This window comes from Magnolia sinica, chromosome 5, assembly GCF_029962835.1.
Source record: "Magnolia sinica isolate HGM2019 chromosome 5, MsV1, whole genome shotgun sequence".
Taxonomy (NCBI): domain Eukaryota; kingdom Viridiplantae; phylum Streptophyta; class Magnoliopsida; order Magnoliales; family Magnoliaceae; genus Magnolia; species Magnolia sinica.
This window is the reverse complement of record NC_080577.1, coordinates 8,995,368-9,018,323: the sequence shown is the minus strand read 5'-3', so window position 1 is coordinate 9,018,323 and position 22,956 is coordinate 8,995,368. Positions and strand designations below refer to the sequence as shown.

At 40.4% G+C, this 22,956-nt stretch overlaps 2 protein-coding genes across 7 annotated transcripts; both read right to left on the bottom strand.

The window, feature by feature from the left end:
* Nucleotides 1-1,057: 1,057 nt before the first annotated feature.
* On the bottom strand, nucleotides 1,058-4,658 carry LOC131245370 (probable inactive dual specificity protein phosphatase-like At4g18593). Of its 6 annotated transcripts, none has more exons than XM_058244783.1 (4): nucleotides 4,510-4,581; nucleotides 1,917-2,205; nucleotides 1,643-1,836; nucleotides 1,058-1,412 (listed from the first exon to the last, which is right to left on the bottom strand). In XM_058244783.1, exons 2-3 carry the CDS (start codon nucleotides 2,197-2,199, stop codon nucleotides 1,682-1,684), a joined length of 438 nt encoding a protein of 145 aa, XP_058100766.1. In that variant the 5' UTR covers nucleotides 2,200-2,205; nucleotides 4,510-4,581; the 3' UTR covers nucleotides 1,058-1,412; nucleotides 1,643-1,681. The 6 variants fall into 6 exon arrangements, with proteins under 6 accessions (XP_058100766.1, XP_058100769.1, XP_058100767.1 ...); XM_058244786.1 differs by lacking the exon at nucleotides 1,058-1,412 and adding an exon at nucleotides 3,952-4,070 and having other exon boundaries at nucleotides 1,569-1,836; nucleotides 1,917-2,175; nucleotides 4,510-4,613; XM_058244784.1 differs by lacking the exon at nucleotides 1,058-1,412 and having other exon boundaries at nucleotides 1,569-1,836; nucleotides 1,917-2,175; nucleotides 4,510-4,658.
* A 4,412-nt stretch (nucleotides 4,659-9,070) lies between these two features.
* Nucleotides 9,071-22,770, bottom strand: LOC131246913 (ketol-acid reductoisomerase, chloroplastic-like). Its single transcript, XM_058247379.1, has 11 exons — nucleotides 22,575-22,770; nucleotides 19,572-19,906; nucleotides 19,354-19,446; nucleotides 15,004-15,069; nucleotides 13,337-13,477; nucleotides 12,370-12,597; nucleotides 12,094-12,211; nucleotides 11,800-11,939; nucleotides 10,594-10,761; nucleotides 9,754-9,909; nucleotides 9,071-9,660 (listed from the first exon to the last, which is right to left on the bottom strand). Exons 1-11 carry the CDS (start codon nucleotides 22,768-22,770, stop codon nucleotides 9,292-9,294), a joined length of 2,010 nt encoding a protein of 669 aa, XP_058103362.1. The 3' UTR covers nucleotides 9,071-9,291.
* Nucleotides 22,771-22,956: the final 186 nt, after the last annotated feature.

Here is a 22,956-nt window from a genome sequence, read left to right as displayed (position 1 = left end):
GCTTATGTGACCTTATAAACAGATTGGATGGCAAATAAACCCTACCGAAACACTAAGGTGCGCCCTAATAAGTTTTTAACAGTAGGGCATTCAATAACAACCGTTTCCTATGGTATGGTCCACCTGACTATTGGATCTGCTTTATTTTTTTGGGATAATGCCCCAATATGATATGGAAAAACGGATGGACTGCATGGGTATCGAGGTGGGCACCACGGTAAGGGCCGAACCGTCGTGGGTGAGTTCGGGGTCTCCCTGTCCATTTCACCCATACAAGTGCCGCGACATGATGAGTCGCCCAAACGGATTTATTTATTTTTTCCAACAAGATGAGGGCATGCTCATGCAAGACCCATTCTAATCATCTGGTGCTGTTTACGGTGTTTGTGGTCGAAGTCAGGCCAATCTATTCATTAGGTGGGCCACATTCTATGAGAAAAGTGGATGCTTACAATTTAACATGATTCCCATTCAACGCACGTGACTACATGAGCACGTTGCATGTGTGGGGAGAATACGATTTGAACGGCTACTCCTACAAGCCAAGTCAGGGCTCTGGTATGTGTGGGGAGAGCAGCATTTCAATGAATGCTCTCCCAAGTAGTCAGTAGTTGAGCCTTCTTAAGAATTGATTATTTAACAAGAGAACTCACCTTCATACAGAGATGCTTGTCATCACATACCCATGGAGAAATGATCAAGTGGGGTAAGTGTATTTAAACCTTCAGATGCACCTAGTTGCATTTGGATGTTCACCTCAGCATCATCTATCTGGACCATCCATTAGACCGCCCAGTTCACTCTTTATAGGCTTACTTGTAAAAATAAAAAACCATATTGATAGGATAATCCAAAATTTTAAAGTCAGCGGCATGGAAAAATGGATGGAGAAGGAAAGGTCCAGTCACAGATGCTCAGGACCATTAAATTGATGAGTTTTGTAGAGTAGGAGACAGACAGTGTGTTGGGATCAAAAAAGATCCTTTCTCGACCACACAGCAATATCCAAAAAAAAAAGAAAACAAAGAAAAAATACAAACCACATCACCCTGATCCGTTATGCTCAAAGGCAAAAAATTGAAGCAGCAGCTCTCAGTCCAAATACAACTAAGTGCATCATGAGGTTTCCATAAATTAAGCCCACTAGATAATTTCTCTACTCTCCATGTTTGGTAAAGGGAAAAATTTGCATGTACACAACGCACATTTAGAGTCAATATGGCCGTATCGCCTACCATCCCATAATTGTGGGAATGATTTTTAATACACACTTCCTTTCAAACATTCAAAATTCAAAATGCTTGCCAGAATCCTGCCGACAACCTTTAAATGGCGACCTGGAGGATGGATGAATGCTGCTTGGGGAGTGTAGAATAGACCAGCTGAAGATGGAAGAGTGAACATTGTGGAGCCTAGAGCACGGGGTGTCAGTAGTTGGAACATAGTAGGCGTTCTAAAGCTTAGGAGAGGAGAGGAGACCAACCCTCAATGCACACTATGTGCATTGAAGTGGTGCCCTTACTTCAAAAATGAAATTCACAAAGATAACAACAGTATAAGATCCACCATTAGTCTTATGAAATGCATAAATGCAGATACTTTTTCATGCTATATCGATATATGGAGAAATGGGTTTCCTTACCATCCTAATCCACAAACATGAAATGCAAAGAAATCATTCTCAAGTACAGCATTCGTCAATTCGACTCTTATGGAGCTGAAATGCTGGATTTACCCAAGTTCCGCAGCTACACTGCATGCCAGCCCAGTTGAACGAACCCAAACGAGCCTTGCAACCCAAGCACTGGAGTTTCTCTTCCACAGAACCTTCTTGTACTGCCAAAATCAAGATTACAGAATAAGCAAATGATTCGATCATATCATGCTCGTAAACTGAATTGGTTTCAATCAGTTACCTGCTTCCATCCATTTTAATGGCTCGACGAATATTGAGGAGCACTCAGGTTTCCTATCAGTTTCCAAGGAGTTGCCTCTTTTCTTCCATTTAAAGCATCTTTCACCTTCTCCTTGCTTATGGGGTACCATGTTCTCTTGAGCAGCAACAATTCTTCGGCATCTTTTACAGCGATATACAATTTGAGGTTTTGTAGCAGTTCCCGCATCAATATCATTAACTTCCATTAGATTGAAGGAAGTGGGTATCCTTTCCGTTTGCTGAAAAAAGAAAATCCCATACATGGTATCCTACTGATCAATTGAAGCAAAAAAAAAAAATGTATAATGCTTTGCATAATCTTAGGGTGTTCGGGTGCCACCTTATTTTTATTTATTTTCTGTTCCCACCAGGTGGATGGTGACGGAAAATAGCTGCTTCCCCTTTTTCCCCTCTTACAAATGAACCAACCCCATCCTTTTGTCGCACATGGTGACATGGCATGTGTTTGGAAGATCAAACTTCCACAAGATGCACCTTTCTGTACAAGGCCATCTAGATATACAGACCACAGTAGAGAAAACCATCCTAACTTTATGCATAAGACCTGACATGCACTGACATCACTATTGCAGTGTTGGCACCTTGTCAGGAGACTACTGTTCAAAAATCAGTTTTACCATTTTTAAGGTGGCACCCGAACAGGCCCTAAAAGATTAATATAAGTGCTGAGTTCCTATAGGGACCATCAAATCAATATCAATAAGCACTGTTTGAAGAAGCATTTGCATGAAGAGATCCCATGGTACTATATGTTGTTTGCTGATGGCATAATTTTGATTGACAAGAAGTGGGGTCATGAACACAAAGCTAGATTTATGGAGAGGTGCTTTAGAAAAGGATTTAAAATTAGTTGGACTAAAAGAAAGTATATGGAGTGCAATGCTAGTAACAACAGGAGTGGAAACAAGGAATTACACAAGATTTTTGACAGAGAAGTTTTCCAAAATGACCACTTTCGATGTCTTGGTTCGGTAATTCATGAGTGGAGAGATTGAGAAGGATGTCGCCCATAGAATTCAAGCAAAGTGGAAGAAATAGAGATGTGCCTTTGGAGTTTTATGTGATCGTCATGAACTACTCAAAATGAAATGGAAATTTTATAGGATGGCTATAAGAGCATCCACCTGCCCAATAGAAATTTTTTGAAGGATGAAGATTTACACCTGCCCAATAGATGATTGAAACTGATTGAAAATTCATCCTCCCATGTACAAACACATTATGCACTTCCATACTTGTTAACTTAACGTACGTAAGGTCCAAGCAGCTATTTAGGGGCCATTTGGATGCCTGTAAGTTTATAAGTTGTAACCTGTTATGGGTAAAACTGAGTTGGTGAAGTATGAGGTCGGCTCGGACATCTGTGCATGTCGCATGGTCGGCCAGCGCCGGTCATGACCAAGGAGCTCCTCAATGACCAGAAAGTGATATTTTGTTGTACTTTATTATACGACGCCGAACTCTTCCATGGCCCCATCCATGTCCGAGCTAATGTTCAGATCTCCTAGAGAAGCCTCCGAGGCATGATCCCGTATAGGACCGAGCACGCCCTACTCGAAAGACTTGTGAGAGAGTCCCTGCATGGTACGACAAGATGAAGAGGATGGTCATCCCCGATTTCGCTTATGTTCTACTAAGGGAGCTCGGTCCCAACGCTCAAATATGACATTTGGCGGCAGGTCGGCAGGTCGACAACCTACTTGAATGTTAAAGGGGAAGCCCGGCCACGGCCCCTCAGAGATTCCAAATCGGCCTCGGTCTCCTGCTACATGTTTCTTCTAATCCCAACCACTCAGAGCTTACCAAAAAAGATCTCTCCGAGATCTTTGCCAAGGATCTCGAAAGATTGCCCCGGCACGCTCAGGATAGGATCCCCTCTACAATACACACCTACCAAGCAGGGAGATTGTCATCTATGCCATCACATCCATCAGCTATAAATAGAGAGCCGTTCTACAATGAAAGGTACACACAATTCACATCGAAAACCCTACGTTCTAGTAGATCCAGCTTGCCTGCCTGACTTTGGCATCGGAGGGTCCCCTGCTGTAGTCAGGGTCTCCTTCTCTGTCTTCTCTTGCAGATATCGAGTGATCTGAGGACGTCCAGATTTCTGCATCAACATAAACATTGCTTCTTTTTTTTCACAGAAACAGTGCATTACAATCCTAAGGTCTGGCCGTATTTGGATGCCCAATTGAATTGAATTGAATTGAATTGAACTGAGCGGAACTGAGCAATATGGGCTCGCCCCGCTAGGCGACTAGAAACAGTGGTGGCTGGATTTTGGGGGCACTCCCTTGCAAGAAGGGGAGCCGAAGCAGACCCGTTTGGGTCATCTACCCTTAGTTCAACTGAATCGAATCGATTTGCAATTCAGTTCAATCGAGTGACTCAAACGTGGATATTTCGGGACAGTCCAAACGGGTGCTAGAGATTGGAAATAAGGGGAGGATAGAACTTTTGGAATGTTAACAGAAATTAAAACCCTAGAATTCAAGATTGGTGCGAAAGAAGAAATCTGCTGAAATCATCTCACGAGAATGACGTACCTACTTGTCAGGAACTCCGGAGCAATGAAATTAGGGGTCGGCTGCGCGCGTCCTCTCTCCCTCACTCGCTCGACCACGCCCAAAAGGAATTGCCCAGGGAAGCGGATTGCGTACTGAGTAAACTCTGTGGGGCCCACCGTCATTCATGCATTGTACCAACTCCGTTAATCCGTGAACCCAAAAATCAATCATATCCAAAGCTAAAATGGACCACACCACCTGAAACAGCATGAATTGAAGTCTATCGTTGAAAAGTTCTTGGGGCCCCGGAAGTTTTAGATCAAGATTATATTTGTTTTTTCCCTTCATCCATGTCTTCGTGATCTTATTAAGAAGTTCTGGATGACAAATAAACATCACTAGGGGCCTTAGAAGGGTTTCAATGGTGGAAATAAATACTTTCACCGTTTCCTTTGGCATGGTCTACTTAAGATTTTGATATACGTCAATTTTGGGCTCAATCCCAAAAAGATCCGAAAAAACGGATGGACGGCGTGGATAAATCACACGATTTCACGTGAGCCCAACGGAGTTTACTCACTACGATAAGAGTGTACAGAGTAACTCAGTACGCAATCCGATTTATCTTCCGTTGAGAAGCGGATTGCGTTCTGAGTAACTCAGTACGCTAAGCAGCTAATGATAGAGATTACTAATCGTAAGTGGGCCCCACTCGTCAGCGTTGAAGACTGTGGGGGAGGGAAACATGCCTGCATTAGCCGAAGGACAGGGTTGGGAACCTAAAATTAGCAGGGTTCGGGTTTGAAATTCTAAGCTGGTTGTCCAGGGCAAATGATGAACAGCTCTCAGCCCGGCATGTTGCCCTGTCCCATGATCCAAGACTCTTTATATGGACTTGCTTTGCATGGAGAATACTTTTAAATAAAACTATATTCTTAGAATGGATTATTTTAACCATTTGATCATTTAACTCTTTTCCTTACAAGTAAACCTGGTTTAGGCTACCAAGTGCGAGTTTAGCTTGCCACGAGACATGAATTGCTCATGACCGTGAGTTCACAGGCTTCCTACAACCATTGATGTGGCCCAATGCATTACAGGGAATTCCTGCATCTGCTGATGCGACCCAATTGAAAAGCATCATGCCTACTTGATGATACAAGCCCTGAGAAGGGTAAAGCACCATTTCATCCCATGACATCTCCAAAGTGATTTGTGGGCCCTACATTCTAACAAGAGCATATGGTGCTTTTTCATTTGGCTTTCTTATAATCCCCAATTACATGTCCTTTGTCACCTTTATATGGATACTGCTGGAATTGTATGGTACGGGATTTTCCACAGAACACACAGCTTCTGAATGACATCTCCCGTTCCCCTATTTTAGGGTCTGTTTGGGCAGTGGGATTAGAAGGGATTAGGTGGGATGGGATTCAAAAAACATAATTATTACCCATGACAGGGATTGTCCCCTATTGCCATGGGATAAGATTAATGCCCTGCTTTGTTGATAATATGGTGGTATATTGAATGATCCGTTACAGATGCAGCTTCGTTCTGGAGTTGTGGCAAAGCAATGCCCCGGCCATCCAGGTTGTGAGTGCCTGCAAGTAGCTTATGATATGCAATAATCCAATATCATGCAATCCATTTTCAATTTCTTCATTCTAGGATAACCTAGGGAAGTGGCCGTGGATCACTAGAAACTGCAAGTGCCAATGGGCCGGGCTAGGGTTGTGTTGAGGTTGGCCTTAGCTTGGCCCTAGAGAACCCTAAGCCTTAGCCCATGCTAACCCAAGCCCTAATGGGCTAAAGAGGCCCTTTCCCTAAAGGGCCAGGCTGAGCCAAGGTTGGGCTAGATTAGGGTCGGAATGTTGTCGTCCTTATAAGTTAGAGAAGAGTTATGTATGTACTATATATACAATTAGTTTACAATTAGTAAGTGCATGTTCATGAATCATTCTCTCCGAAAGTATTAATTTTTCACCTACTTATGTCAAATAAAGATCTCATCGGCCAAGCACATGCCCTACTCAACTATCCACCATCTGCATGAACTTAAATAAGTGCATCAACGTACAGTTTACCAATTTAAACAGAGGTTCCTAGATATCATCCACCATAGTCAACTAGAGTATCAGAGTTCTTCATTTTACTCTAAACATACACTAGCATACGGACTAGGGCTGAAAGTCAGGCGGGTTGGGTCGGGTTGGTGGTCAACCCTAGCCCAACCCAAGGTTCCTATACCTCAAACCCAACCCAACCCAACCTAAGCTCAGGTTGGGAATTTTCAACCCAAGCCCAACCCAAGTGGGTTCAGTTGGGTAAATATATGCTAATATTTTCATTATTACATTAGTTTATTATATTTTCAATACAAGTTTTATTTTTTATACCTATAATTGTATTAATTATATATGTAGTTATTTATCATAAAGAACATTTTTTCTTAAAAAACGAGCTAAAATATAAGACTACTCCTTTAAAAGTCGTATTGTCTATCAAACAATCTATCTGGGAGAGAGAAATCCGTTGTATCTTGTTAGCTTGAGTCATTGGAAATGATGTGGACCAATGAAACTGGACGGCATTGGAATTTCCTGTGCCTTCAACATAGACGATCCGCACTCGATTATAATTAATTTATAAGGAACTTACATATTGATCAGGTTCGAGTTAGGTCAGGCAACCCGAGCCCAACCCAAGTTTTATTAGGTTGGCGTTTATATGGCCCAAGCCCGAGACCAAACCCTATCTATACATCCTGCCCAATCCCAACCCATTGTCGAGTCAGTTAGGGGTCAGTCGGGTTGAACCCGCCCAACTTTCAGCCCTAAGACGGACTGTATACTTTACACTACTAGAACCTATGTACCATAGAGCATACGCTAGGGCAACGTGTTAGGTAGGGTCAGGTGAACTAAGCTATTAACCATTGGCCCTAGCCTTGGCGCCTTGGCCAAACATCAAGCCCAGATTTCAAACCCAAGAGGGTTTGAGTATAAGGAGTTTCAACACAAGGTCTTGGGTTTCTACGGCGTGAGTGTGTGTGGAGTGCGTGGAAAAAAAATAAAGATTTCAAACCCAAGACCAGCCATCATGCCAAGCTATGCCAAGCTGCCACACCATTAGAAATTGACAAGCAACATCTTTGGTGGTGACATCTAGTATGTGAGCCAATATTTTGAGTGAACAACAAAATCATATCCATATAACAGTTCCCCTGATCTACAATTAGTGTAACATTCCCTTTCACGCTCCATTGAAAAATAACACTACGGATGACACTAGCATTTTCAATATCGATACATGTATTGCACCCTTGGGATACAAAGCATATTGCACATCGCATATATCGCATAATGCATTGCTGTTTTTTAAAAGCATTGGGAAATTGTTCGAATTTTTCAATGGAACTTCAAGGGATGTTGAAAAAGAAATCATTATATACTTAAAACTCAAAATATCACTAAAAAGCAAGTACACATAATAAGTTTCTTTTGCAAAGGATCTTAAACATCCATTGTCACAAAAGCGATGGAATTATATTACAAATTAATTCATATAAATTACAAATCATAAAAGGCATGAAAACACAATGAATACATTCTAAAGCCAAAAAAAAAAAAGGAAGTGAAAATATACATGTGATGTGTAGTTAATCTTTATACTAGCCTTCAACTACCCAAACACCATTTTACCACACTTGAATTGCAGGTTAAATGTGTGAAATTTTATAATTCCCCCAACCTCTCCCATTTTCCCCCAATTCCAATTCAAGAATTAGAATGTAACTGATATTAAGATCAACCAACACTCAACACTCCTAAATATTAAGGCTAAATGACATCTAGTTGATTGAATTTATAAAAAAAATTAAATTAAATTAAAAAAACTAAAAAAATTAAAATTATTTTTAAAATTTTAATTATTGTTCAATCATTTTTAATTAAAAATAATTTTATCTCAAAATTTTCAAAAAGTATAGTTAATTTGTAGATCAGCCTCTGGCCACTCCAATGTGAATTTTCCACACTCTAATTGTAAGTTAAATAGATGAAATATGAAAAATGATGAAATTTCCCCATTTTTTTCCAAATTTGCAAATCGAGCAGTTGATATCCATTATTGAGCATGCAAAACTTGCAAAATAATGGATTAGCACCTTTATTATACTGATTCCATGTGATTTGAAGTAGATAAAACTATTTAAATTTAGGGGAAAAAAAAAAACTCATCAACTTTTCTTCCCACCTGTTCCCAATCTCAATTTCCACACCCAAACTGCCTCTCACTAGATAATCAGAAGGGATTGGTCAAAATCAACTTGGGGGGGAATGGTGGTAAAAAAACAAAAGAAATTGTGATTTTAGAAGATATTTTATGATTTTTTACAAATTGCTGGAATGTATCAACAATTCGTATCTATATCTACTGTATCGCTAATGCTTGGGATTTTATTACTGCGATATTTTGAAAATATTGATATTTCAACGATACATTGCAATATTTTATTAAATTATCAAACGACACCTGGAAGTACTTCCTGGCAGTTCTGTATCAGGGAGCTGCTATGCTGAATTGGTTAATACTATCAACTTCAATCGATGCCATCAATAGATGAGACATGTAGCGGTCCAGCACCAATGTAAGTCTTTCTGCACTAATAGAATAGGAAACTGTCACCGCAACACCAAGCCCAAGGAAAGGGACATAAGTTAGACACTTGAAAACCCCAACTTTGACAAGGATATTCCCCAATTAAGTATATCACCTCCTGCAGGGTATACTTAGCTGATAGCTAATTCCTCCCACGACCTAATTGCTAGGCTGACGCAGCTCCGGGCGCACGAAATCTGCATCAGGCGGCACTGATATGTCGACAGTTGGCCTCAGCTGTGCACACACTTCAATGGCATTGTGAACAGGATCAGAGAAGAAGTTGCTGAGGAGGTCTTGGTTTATGGGCAAGCCGTTGTCTACAGCCACATAAGCCTGCTGGGTGAGAATGTAGTCGAAACGGGGGGCCCACTTTCTTGATCCCAACCGTGCTGTTGTAGAACAGTTGTCGACCATGAAAGAAACGCCACGAGCATGCATGAACGGGTTCAAAGAATCCACCGACTCAATAACACTTTCGTTGATGATCTCCGAGTATGAGTGTCCCTTCTTCCTCAACACTTCAATCTGCATCATTTAGTCATTAGACGCTGTCATAAATGTCCAAAACATGGCTAGGTCTACAGTTGGAATTTAAAGATGCATTCAAACCAATCTCACCTGGGCCATCATTAGTGCCACATAGACCCCGGCAGTGAAGGGATGCAATGGACCTAAGTCGCCTTGCAGCCTACTCGCCCGGACCCGCTCACCAACTTTCCACATTCGTGTCTGGTCAATTTTGCCCATCGGAAAAGCAGGTAGCCCATCTTTCTCCTGTCAACATGTACCAGAGTTCCTCGTCAAGTACATTTCAATTGCAACCAAAGAAATAGGGATTTTGAAGTGTAATCTCAACTGAATATTTTCAATGTATTATATAATTACAGACTCAAAATTAAATTTCAAAAACTTACTGAGAAAGGGCACAATACTAAGCATGTCCGACTTGACTCCATGATTAACCAACCCATCTCACTTCTTGGTTGCAACTATCATGTGTTTTCTTTAACTTAATCTTTGCAGAAATCTGAATGGCTAATGCATGCTGAAATGTGATGGACTCAAATCTCTTCCCATCATATCATCATGAGTATCAAATGATCAAGCACCATGCGATAATTCTTGTCATGTCTTGTCATGTCAAACGGAAATGTTGGATGCAATAATTTTGCCTTAGATGGTTTTATTTATATAATTTTATTTACTTCTAGATGTAAGAACACGAATTTACATAGAATATTAAAGCTATAAGCTATAAAGATTTTTTTTAGAGGCCTTATTAATTCAAGTATGTTGCATCTGGGTACTTTCATATAAGATTTGCCTAATGAGGTTGGGTTAGAAGGGGTATTATCCCAAAATCAAATCCATACAGAAGATAATTTTTGTATGTAGTAAATTAGTATATAGCTGCACTGATGTGTCAAAAGATTGTTGGATTGATAACAGATAACCTACATAAAAGCGCCGCCCAGCCAAGACAACACTTCGGATCTCACTTCCACATGCGACATCTTCATAGCACTCATACAGAATATCCATGCAAGGATAGTATGATGCACTGTATGCAGCCTCAAATTCCTTTTTGCCATCCTCAGACAATGAGTTGTATACAGAGAGCATGCCCTGGAGGAAACAAGTAAATCTACAAATGAGTACATTCCTAAGAATGTTAAATAGGGCAAACGTTGGTTCAAGAAATGAAACACGAGGACTGCAACATTATTGAGATCAATTGGGTCTCTTCTGGTGTAGCCAGAACATAGAAATATGCGTTGCATAAAAGAAAAGAAATAAGTTTTTCTTTTTTCACATATCCGAAATTAGGTGTTTTTTTTGCAGATGACACAATTTTGATTGACAAGATGAGGGTGGGCTTAAACACAGAGCCAAATTAATGGAGAGATGCTTTAGAATCTAAAGGATTTAATTAGTCAGACTAAAACAGAGTATATAGAGTGCAATTTTAGAAACAATGGGAATGAAAACAAGGAAGTAGTGAAGATTGCTAACCAAAAAGTTTCCCAAAACAATACCTTGGGTCAAAAAGAAGGATGTTGCCTATAAATTTCTTCTTCTTCTTCTTTGGGGGGGGGCGCGGCAGGGCAATGGAGATGTGCATGTGGAGTTTTATATGATCATTGTGTACCACCCAAAATGAAAGGGAAGGATATCTATAAGACCAGCCATGCTTTATGGGATAGATTGTTGGGCAGTTGAGGAACAACATGGTCATAGTATAAGTGTAGTTGACATGAGGATGTTGAGATGGATGGGTGGCAAGACGAGAAAGGATAAAATTAGATATGAATGCACTCGAGCGAACTTAGGAACAGCACCAATAGGTAATATGATGTGGGAAAGTAGGCGTAGATAATAATTTGGTCATGTGCAACAGAGACTAGGAATCACACCAGTTAGGAGTGATATGGTACAAGTTGATTGCTCTAAATGGGCAAGGGGAAGGCCCAAAAGGACGTGGATGGAGGCAGTACAAAAAGACTTGATGACATATAATCCAACAGGTCTGGTCTTGATAGAGTGGAATGGTGGAACAGGATTCAAGTAGCTGACCCCAATTAATTTAGTATAAGGCTTAGATGATGATGATCCGTCTCTTTTGAAAAATGGCATTCCAATATTTTAAGAGGGAGGGGGAACAACCTTTGTTGAGATGGTCTTTGATATGATTCCTGTTATGCATTCCACAGTGTTCTTGTATGCCAGATCTTCATGCATTCCGTTTTCAGTATATCTTCTAAACAAGGACTCCACCATTCCATGCACAGCTCCAAGTAAAATGCCTATGATATCAAGTGGGCAATCAGACAGACACCACTATAGTCAGAAAAGCAATGAGAAATGCATCGAAGAATTTTAATGCCAAAAGATGAGATGGACAATCAGGTACCAATGTGGTAAAAAAGCAACAGATACATCGATAAATGCTAAGCTCACCACGCTCCCCAAAAATGTCGCTCTTGTACTCTTGCTCCAATGTAGTTGCAAATGTAAATGGAGAACCAAGGGCAATTGACCAGCCAAGGGCAATGTCTGTAGCTCTGCCATCAATATCCTGCAGGAAAGAGAGCAACAAGCTGTTAACCAACCACTGGTGCGAATTACAACAAATTCAAATGGCTGATATTTTCCATGGGTATCAGATTGAAAATTGAACTCCTTTAGTGAGATGATAACTTGTTTCTACAAGGCAGGAGACGAAAAAAAAAATACCTGATGAACAGCAAAACTAGAATTGATCCCTGCACCATTTATCTCCTTGCCCTGGACATAAAGTCTCCGTACAGATGGACCCATTCCCTTGGGGCATACAGCAATCACACTGATATTCTTTGGGAAATCAAGCCCAAGAGACTGTAAATGTCCCAGAAGAAAGCCATGTGAAAGCCCAAGGATGCTGTTTGGTTTCATGTGAGAAAATACTTTCTCATAGTTATCCGCCTGCAACATTTGCGCAGAAGATTACAACCACTAAACAATTTCACAGAATCCCTCCCTCCCATATCTTCAGCAAATTCGACTAAAAAATTATCATGCTCAAGAGCTCAAATCAGACAGCAAAGCACAAAAGAACTTCTGAACTCAACACCAATAAATGTTATCATTTACAAGTTTTTTTAAAAAAAAAAATCTATACCCCTGCCCAGAAACAATAACCATCAGATAACCGTTTGCTCTGCCAGTAAATTCATCATTGAAGATTAAATTCTTCACAAAGGAGAGCTGTAAACTTTGGATTCTACAATGCAAAACAAAATGTATGCAATAGAGCCATATAAGAGGATTCCACATGCACCAGTGCTTGAATATACAAGCAGCTTTTGCTACTTGGAAGGTGCAACAGGAACCACTTGAGTCTTTTGGATTTAGCTCAAAACTTTCCAAATGTAGTTCATAAGTTATTCAGTCACAGCCTAGGTACTTCAAACCTGCGCTCTTGCAGCTGCAAATTTTGCGGGGCAGGATTGTGCAGGCAATACTACAGAACAGATGTACCATACTGAGCATATGTTCTGACCTCTAGCTCAAAAATAAGCAAACATGGTCGTCTTTAAACAAATTCAGAATGCAAAAGAAGCATTCGAGACAGACACAAGTACATTGTGGCATTGCCCAATAAAGATATAGAGACAACTATAGCTAACACCAATCTGAAATCTCCGGTGCATGATCTCCTGACCTGTGCAGAGTCAGAAATCAACAGCAATAAAAGATCGCTGCTTGAAACAGTCTCCCAGATATCACCCAAAGTCCCATTTTCTTCTGTAAATCCAGCAGCACGTGCTTCAGCGAATGAATGAGAACCTTCCCTCAGCCCAATCTGCACTTTTGAGCAACCGCAAAAATGGTATTAGTGCACATGTCAGTAACATGATGAAGAAACTAACTTAAAAACAATGACTTGGCTCCTGTGAGAGAAAGAAAGTTACAGGAGAAGCTAGAAAGGTGTGGTGAGTACATTAGCCATAGAAAATGTAGTCATGTCTGCATGTAAATTAAGAACTGCCGAGATTCAAGTAAAAGGCCCAAGCTTAATATCAAAAACTCCTCCAAACATTTGCCAAAGAAAGATCTTATGGCAGCAGCAGCAGCAACTACCACTACTACTAAGGGCGAGTTTGATTTTCCGGTGAAATGGTAAATATCGTGTAAAAAAGTAATAATTATTTCCCCATACATTTACAGCATACCCGATTTGACTGCTTACTTTTTGACACGAAAACCAAGAATATTACAAAATATCTGTGGGTCCCACTGTGATGCATTTTGCTTATCCACACCGTTCATCTATTCCAGTTGAATTCATAGCATGAGTAAAAAATTGAGGCATATCCAATACTCAAGTGGACCACATCATACAAAAAAGGGAATCGAATACTTACCATTAAAAACTTTGTGGGGCCACTGTTTCTTTTGGCGTGGGCCACTTGAGTGTTGGATCTGCTTCATTTTTTGTCTCATGCTCCAAAATATTGTAATAAAACAGATGGACGGAATGGATATATCATATGCATTACCTTGCAGTTAAAAAATTAAAATTATCTCTTTTGAACCAATTTCAAAAGCACAAATTCCTATGAATTTTCAAACACGGTGAAATCGTAATAATTAATATTTACTGTGTATTTCCCATTGCTTTGAAGAAACAAACAGGCCCTAAAACAAATTCATTCCTCAATTCAGATTAAAGATAAGGGAAATGATAGGTGCCGGTCATTATGCCACAACCACGGTGCAGGGAAGCCTCCCCGAAGGTACACACAGCATGCACCTCAAATCCGAAACAACCAAACAGTGGACACACAACAGATTACAAACCAAGAATTGTTCTCTAAGTATGACCCTAACTAGCCAATTGGTGGACAGACAATGAACAACTAAAATACAAGTAGTAAAAGATACAAATTCAACAAACAGAGGTCCATTCATCAGAGGTCAGGATAATCTAATCAACCAAATTTTGGGGATGTGACCAATCTACAAGGAGGCCTCCAAATATTGATCTTAGGTAGATACAATGTGTGCAGTAGGGGGCCACCCAGCCACCCCAACACCCTAGTGTTATAATATGCCCAGCAAACTATAATTCCCCTAAGGTAACAAAAGGCACATGCATTGCATATAAAACTGACCTATACGAAATCATGCTCATTTTCGGATATTATATACTTGTAGATCCTTTAATAGATGGATTCTTATGATAGCCATCAATCGTCATCATCGTCTCGACAACAAGAGCATATTATCATAGAAAAATACCACCATTGATTAAATGAGCACCACCCAGCTTCTAGGCTAAACCCAAAAATCCAAAGAGACTGCCTCAAATTTCTGAGAGAACCTCACCTTGACAACAATGTCAGACCCTGCCACCGCAAGTGAATCCCTCAGATTCTGAGCTTGGGCAGGACCCTGCACAATAATAAATAAAGAAGATAAATTTTTAGAAAGACTGATAAGGATGATCCTTCTAAAGAAAAAATGAATATCAAACCAAAATACGATATATAACTATAACTAAGGGAGCCTATTTCTCCTCATAAAGGGGAAAACCCAGCTGTCAGGAAGGATGAATCACGCAATATTTCTAGAAAGGAAAGAAACACAAAAACGAAAGAGAGAGAGAGAGAGAGAGAGAGAGAGAGAGAGAGAGAGAGAGAAGAAGAAGAAGAAGAAGAAGAAGCTAAAGCTAAAAGTATACATTAACTGATGATATATACCATTGGAAAAAGTAGCTAACCATACATATGAAAGGCAATATGTTGGAATAAAGATGAACTTCTCTTATTTCAAATAACAACAGTCATTCAACAATACCTCAGAGAACCACAAAAGGCAAAAGCCACTCATCGTGATCCATCATAATAATCCTTTGCTCAAAACGAGTTCAAAAATATTGTTTGAACATATCATATTGTTTATTGGGACACATTCCAATTACAATAAAATAACATCAACCACATTAAAATTATCCAGGAAAAAAATGCATCAACAATAAATTCAGATACTATGAATCTGCATCGAAATGTATTAAAATACACTAATTGATACAACTCATACTTATTTATGCATATACAATTTGCATTTTTTATTGGTAATAAGAGACTTTAATATCCTGTCTGCAATATATCGTATTGTCTAGTGCATTTGCCATGTCAACATGATACAGTGCTATTTTGAACCTTGCTCAAAACCAATCTCATCCTCACCTACAGAACTTTCAGACTCAAACACAATAACTCATCCCAACATTCTAGGCATCCAAATTTCACCAAATTATGACCACCCAAGTCACCAAATAGAAAAAGAAGGTAGTTCCACAGACCACATAAGGGGTCATTTTGATGCCTGTAAAGTCCTTTAGGGCCTGTTTGGATTGGGGATTACCACAGTAATGCAATAAAGTGCTATTATTACGAATTACATGTCCCCTGAAAACATCTGCTTTTGACTAGCAAATGCCTTGTTTGGTCTATCAGTGTAAGAAATAGAAGATGTCCAGTGTTTGGATTTTGTAGGGGAATGATCAACTCCAACATACGTCGATGGTGATGGTCTTCGACGCCATTCCTAATTGCATTGGATCCAAGGTATGCTAAAATGGTTAAGTAATGGCCATTATGTAACAGCAACAGTGGTAACTTTTATGTGTTATGGGGCCTAATCGGTTGTTACAGGAGAAAGGAAAAAAAAAGGCTCATCATAGTCCCATAACAGGGCTAAAACAAATTTATTTATTTTTTCAGCAAAAAAAAAAATAGGCCATGTCACAATGGTAACGCCACCGGTACCATTATGGAATACCTTGGCAATAGTAACTCCACCACTACCATTATGGAATACCTTGGTTGGAGATGTGAAATTGTGAATGCCGATCGTCAAGTGGTTCTGATGGCAGGGAAGCATAAGATTATGCATGCATGGATAAAATTCATCTCTAAACTGAGACCAAGATACAGTTGTGCACCTGACCTCGGAGTTTAGACTGCTGTGTTGTAAAGATTTCGATCCTGCTCCATTGACAGTGATGGTGAAGGACACTGGAGATGTGATGCTGTCGCTCCTGCACACCAGTTTCTTCCTAACGGGGAGAGAGGTTGGAGTGGTTGACGATGGGACATGGAGGAAGGGACTAGGGGAAGTTGAATGGGTTTTTGGAAGGGAGAGAGATCTCAGTTTCTTCCCTCTAATGGCAATGCTGCACAGGAACTGGTAAGGATGAATGATGTACATGCAGTCCAACGGTCATCTCCTTTATAGGAGAGTGACCATCGAATCCTGAGTATTCTACCCTTTCCAAGAGATTTATATTGACAGGTATGGTAGTCAAAGACGGCTGATAAATGCAAGATTTTACAATGCTATCCAATCGATGCTAATTTGCACTTATTACACTTTTCAGACGCATTACTATAGTAATCCCCAATCCAAATATGCCCCGTAATCACTTTACAAGTTGTAAAGACTTTAGAACAAAGGGAAATTTGTTGAAACTTTTGCAAAGGTCAAATTTTATAAACTCAAGGAGATATGTGCATCTCCCAAGCAACCAGAAAGGCCTTTGCGCACAACTGGCAACCATCGTACCTCCCTCTAGCGACCACAAAGGCCTTTGCGCACAACCGGTAACCATCGTACCCAAGGCACACAGGTATTTATTATTTACCTATTCGGAGCGCTACTAAACCAGAGTTCACTCCCTTTTCCAATTGGAAGAGATGAGGAAGGAACAGATACTTTGGTATCCTTTGTTATCGTTAAAAAAAAAGTGTGGTGCATACGCACTGTTTGCCGGCCCCACCGTGATTGGTGTAGGCCATCCAATCCGTCTATTTTTACATCCCCATTTTTCTATCCTTGGGTCCCAAAAATCAGATCAATCAAAAAATCAGGTGGCTCACACCAATAACCTGGACAATTTTGATGGAGAGTATACCTGTCACAATTGTTATTTGTGGTGTGGCCTACCTGACTATTGGAATGGCCTAATTTTCTGCATCCCCAACCATCCTGGTCAGATGAACCATTGACTATATAAGATGGTATATACAATTCTTAGTGAGCCCCACAAATAATAATAATTTGTTTAAGCATCCCAACTTATGCTCGTGGTGTGGCCCACCTGATCCTTGGAATGGCATGTTTTTAAGGAGTCCAATCAGCCTGGTCAGAGCCATAATCTGACTGGATTGGATTATATATATGGTCCACAGTGGGCCCCCACAAATAAGCAAATAAAAAATTAATGGTGACCATCCTGATCCCAAGTGTTGCTTGTTGTGTGACCCACCTGATCTTTAGAATGGACTTTTTTCGTACAGTCTGCGTGTTGCAGAACTGGCGGATTGAAATGAATTTATGAAGGTTAGTTAAACTCTTTTTTAAAATTAAACTTCTTTTATAGAATTCCTGTGAAAGAAAGAACAAGTAATTACCACTCTACAGGGAGATGGAGATTATATGTGGAGACGACAATGCTATGGGAAACACATCAAGCACTATTAGCGAAAATACAGAAGATGAGACCCAATCACATCATCCGATGGATGACATCCCATTATCCCAATTGCCCTTCGAAAGATTTGCACCATTAGATGATGAGTTTTCGGAGGGAACCTATCTGCAACCTCAACAATTCAGGGGAAATGGTCATCAATATGCGGGAACCTCAGCTTCGAGGCCAACGAAGATGAAGAAGGTGATCCCCATGCATGTGTGATGCAAACATTGAATCATCTTTGCAATACAATTGACATATACGCCAGCACAAAATCAGAACTATCTTGCAACCATCACTGACGAAATGATGTGGTAGGCCTCCAACTATCTTGCAAGACAGCCAAATTTAGCCAAACTCCTTCATAAAATTCAGACTGAGCTTAAACATATATGGCCGAAAAAGAACATTCCATTATGAATATTTTGTAGACACTCTGTTAGTTAGTTTTGGATGTTATTTATTGAAACATTATGTTTAACATTTTATTAAATTTAATTTGCTATTATTTTGTGTCCAATTATTTATATGCAATAGTTTCTACACATGAAAAGATATTTGAAACAATTGGACCACTTTTGTGGCTCGCTTGATGCTTGGCTTCAGCGCAATGGCCCATCTTATATCAAGTTCTTTATGTGATTTGAAGATTTTGGTTGCTCCAAGCTTTGAATGGTGTAAATATCCACTCTGTAATATGTAAATACTTTATAGGTTACCCAAACACAGAAAACTGTTTACGCATAAACACTTTACAACTTAAAGCCAAACAGGATAGGCTGTAAACACTTACACCTGAAAAGAGTTTCAAGGATAAAGTAATTACAACTTAAAACTTTACATTCATCCAAACGACCCTTTAGCGGCGGGAACACCCTTTCGTCATCGAAAAAATTTAATAAAAAAAATTAAAAATTAAAAAACATCGATGTCAGCACCATCAATTGCAATAAAAGAGAAGCAAACCAAAGGGTCATCTGTCATCAATCACTACAATACTACAATATGCAAAGGAAAAGTTCATCAATCTAAAGCAATCAAACCATAAAACACCATTCGATCTCACGAAAATTCAGTATCAAAATAAACAAATCAGACCATGAGAAATCATTTGAAGCACTTTCCATGCATTAGAAGAGCAAAAAAGCGGGGAGAAAAGGAAAAAAAAAAATTAATAATAATAAGGGTAGTAATTTGACCTGAGAACCCCAACCAAGTACACCAATCTGTTTAATCCCCTTGAACGCATCCGGCAGAAGACCGAACAGATCCCTCCCACCTCGAACGATATACTGCAAAACACTCCAAAAAATTCAAGAAATCAAGAACGAAAAGGACTAAAGAATGCAAACCGATGGAGATTGAAAGAAGAAAAACAGGAAATTAAAAAATAAAAATAAAAATAAAAGAGGCTCACCTCATCGTGACCGGCGAGAGAGATTTTCTCCTTCTTGAAGATGGAAGTCTCGAAATCGAGCAAGGTAGAGGGCTTGGTAGCAGGCATTGAGACCAGCTGAGCGGAAATGACAGCACCACCGGTGCCTCCAGTCGAGCAGGGATGCAACCGAGAGAGGAGTTTTAGAGTTTTTGAAGAGGAAGAGAGAAACCCTATCCCTAACCCTTGGGTTTTTAGAGCTGGTTTTAGGTTTTTGGATGACGTCGGAGCCAGGGCCAGTGAGAAGGAGCAAGTGCCATTAGTCAGAACACGACAGAAAGGGTGATGTTGGTAGGGACGCAGATTGCCTACTGATGCTGTCAGTAGCTACTGGACTGGACGGGGATCGCGTACTACCCCGCCCGTCCCTAGCTCCGAACGGCCAGTTCTGTGGGCAGGCCCACCGTGATGTATCTGTACATCCAAGCCGTCTGTCTCTTTTCTCAGATTATTTTAAGGTATCAAAACAAAAATGAAGCAGATTCAACGCTCAAATGGACCACACCACAGATGACTCTTGCATTTAATGCAACTGACATTTAATGCTTTATGCATTTTAATGCAACCAAGCTTATTATTTGGTGTGGCCAACTTGAGCTTTGGATCTACCTCATTTTTGTGCTCTTGCCTTAAAATAATCCGAGAAAAGGGATTGACGGCTTGGATGTTCAGATAAATCACGGGGGGCCTGCCCACAGAACTGCCCGTTCGGAGCTAGGGACGGGAGGGGGTAGTACGCAATCCGCGTCCTGTGGGTTTCTTCTATCTATCGGGCGGATTGGCTGCGTACCACACACCACCGACCTGGCTGATGTGTTGACGTCACCAGGTTCTGTGGTGGGGGCTGATGTGTTAACGTCACGAGGTTCTATGGTCCCACCACGGGGTATGTGTTATATCCAAATTCTCCGTCCATTTGTAAGGTTTGTTACGAAAAATAAGACAGATAAAGATTAAGTTGACCACAATGCAAAAAGCAGCGGGGAATTGATCGACTTGCATTGAAATACTTCTAGGGTAACAAAAGTTTTGGATCAACATGATGTTTGTTTTTGCTATTTAGCTTTGTTTGTGTGATCAGATTGGATGGAAAATAAACATTCTGGTGGGCCCTATGAATGTTATAACGGTGAGAATCATTGATCCACTGTTATTTGTAGTGTGGTCCACTTAAACTTTGGATATACTCATTTTTAGTCTCCTATTGCAAAAGGATCTTGCCAAATGCATGAACTATGTGGATATAATAAATACATCGTTGTGCGGCTCACATAACTTTGATCTCCTTTCAATGGCTTGTGGATAGCCTGTTAGGTCGGTGGTGTATGGTACAACCACCAATCCGCTTCCACTTTTATTCACACATTCCATCAATTTCTAAAGATCATTTTAGGTCATGAACCCAAAAAATAAGACATCCAAATCTCATTGACTACACTTTTGAAAATAGTGATTTAATGGACATAATTATGCTCAACCTAACTTCACCTGAATCCATTTAGTAAATGGAAGGGTCTAGTGTATGTTGCAAGGGACCCATTCAAATTTGGACTACCTAAACCTGATTTTAAATCTGGTAAAAAATGTTTGGATACTTTGGCAAATAAGGAAAATGAGAAATCCATCCAATGTCCGACTGCAACTATGAGGTGTGCACAAATATTCACTTTATCTAGAACTTTTGTTGTGCTCAAGGAGGTTTTAATGATGGCCATTAAATCACTACTTTCAATAGTGTGGTCAATGAGATTTGGATGTCTTATTTTTTGGGTTCATGACCTAAAATGATCTTTAGAAATTGATGGAATGTGTGAATAAAAGTGGAAGCGGATTGGCAGTTGCACCCGTACATACGTTCTCTCTCATGCTAATATTATTAGCAGGTGATGCGTAAGGGGGCATAGAACGTCAAGAAGGCTCATATGGGGGCATACATAAGTTCTCAGGTTTTTTTTAGATCCATTAGAATAGCCTTTTTGAGCAAACGCCTAAGTTCATCCAATAAAATTGAAATTGAGAGAGATGCGCCTGCTGAACATGATGGATGATCAAGATAGATGGCCCTTCTATAGTCATCGACCCTGCATTTCCAGCATCATTCCAGTCGAAGCACCTTTTAGAGGGATGAGCAATCAAAGGCGAGCTCTACATTAAGTATAATCAATATGGACCATACATTTTCTTGAGCCCCGATCAAAGTTATTTCTAAGAGAATGGGCAAGCAGAACTTTTTTTTCCATGCTAGCCACCCCGGCCAGGGATCAATACCAAGACCTCAAGTGTTGAAACGAGGTATCTCCACTCAGTCTGCCAGTTGGGCAAGCAGAAATGGTAGATCCAAATAGTCAATGAACCTTTACTGGTATTGTATATTTCCTAGTATAATCAATATGAACTATACATTTTTCTAAACATTAAGTTAGGGTCACCCGATCAAAATGATTTTTGGAAGTTCTGGGCAATCAAAGGCAGGTCCCACGTGATGGACAGCCTAGATAATTGATGAGACCTTTTCTGGTACAATCAATATGGACCGGACCGTCCATTTCTCAGAAGCGAATTGCGTCCTGCCTCGGCCTGGATAATAATCCATCCAGGCAGGCGTCTATGGGGCCCACCATGATGTATGGGTTTTATCTACGCCTCCCATCCATTTTTCCAGATCATTTTAGGATAACATGAGGCAGATCCAAGGCTCAAGTGGACCACAAAGTGGGGATTGAACTCCCACCATTAAAATTTTCTTATGAGCGGCAGAAGTTTTGGATCAATCTGATATTTGTGTTTTCCCTTCATCCGGGTCTATATGACCTGAAATAAACATCACGGTGACCACTCGGAAGGTTTCAACAGTGAGCTTCATAATCGCCGCTTCCTGAGGCGTGTTCCACTAGAGCATTGGACCTACCTAATTTTTAGACTCATGCCCTAATATGATCTTAAAAAATGGATGGATTGAAACCCATACATCACGGTGGGGCCTACAGAGCCCCTGCCGTTTTGGGAAGGATGGGTAACCAAAGGCGGGCATCACATGATTCACAGTGAAGAAGAGAGATCGTACATTCCAATTTGTCACCTGCAGTCGATGCTGAACCGAAGATTGCCTGAAATTGGTGGCAAGAGAGTTTCTCAGGCCTGGCCGATCCACGGTGGGACCCAAGAGGCCAATGGTCAGCATGACCGAGCCTTCAACCCCACTAGTAGTAGTGGAAATCACGTAGAAATCACGTATACCTCGCGCCGAGGATCCTATAATCCCGCATGAAATTTGATTCCCCACGCAATCCTAATGACGTAGGTAAGATCTGGTACAGGCAGACCCCACAGAGAACCTGTCCAGGCCCAAAATCATTCTCATCCAAGT

Coding starts and splice junctions, on each gene's coding strand:
- LOC131245370 (XM_058244783.1), bottom strand. CDS start 2,199: ATGTATGGGATTTTCTTTTTTCAGCAAACGGAAAGGATACCCACTTCC. Junction 1,837..1,916: donor ATTAAAATGGATGGAAGCAG/GTAACTGATTGA, acceptor TGATTTTGGCAG/TACAAGAAGGTTCTGTGGAA.
- LOC131246913 (XM_058247379.1), bottom strand. CDS start 22,770: ATGCTGACCATTGGCCTCTTGGGTCCCACCGTGGATCGGCCAGGCCTG. Junction 10,762..11,799: donor CAAAGACCATCTCAACAAAG/GTTGTTCCCCCT, acceptor TGTTTCCTCCAG/GGCATGCTCTCTGTATACAA. Junction 9,661..9,753: donor TGGCACTAATGATGGCCCAG/GTGAGATTGGTT, acceptor TAAATGATGCAG/ATTGAAGTGTTGAGGAAGAA.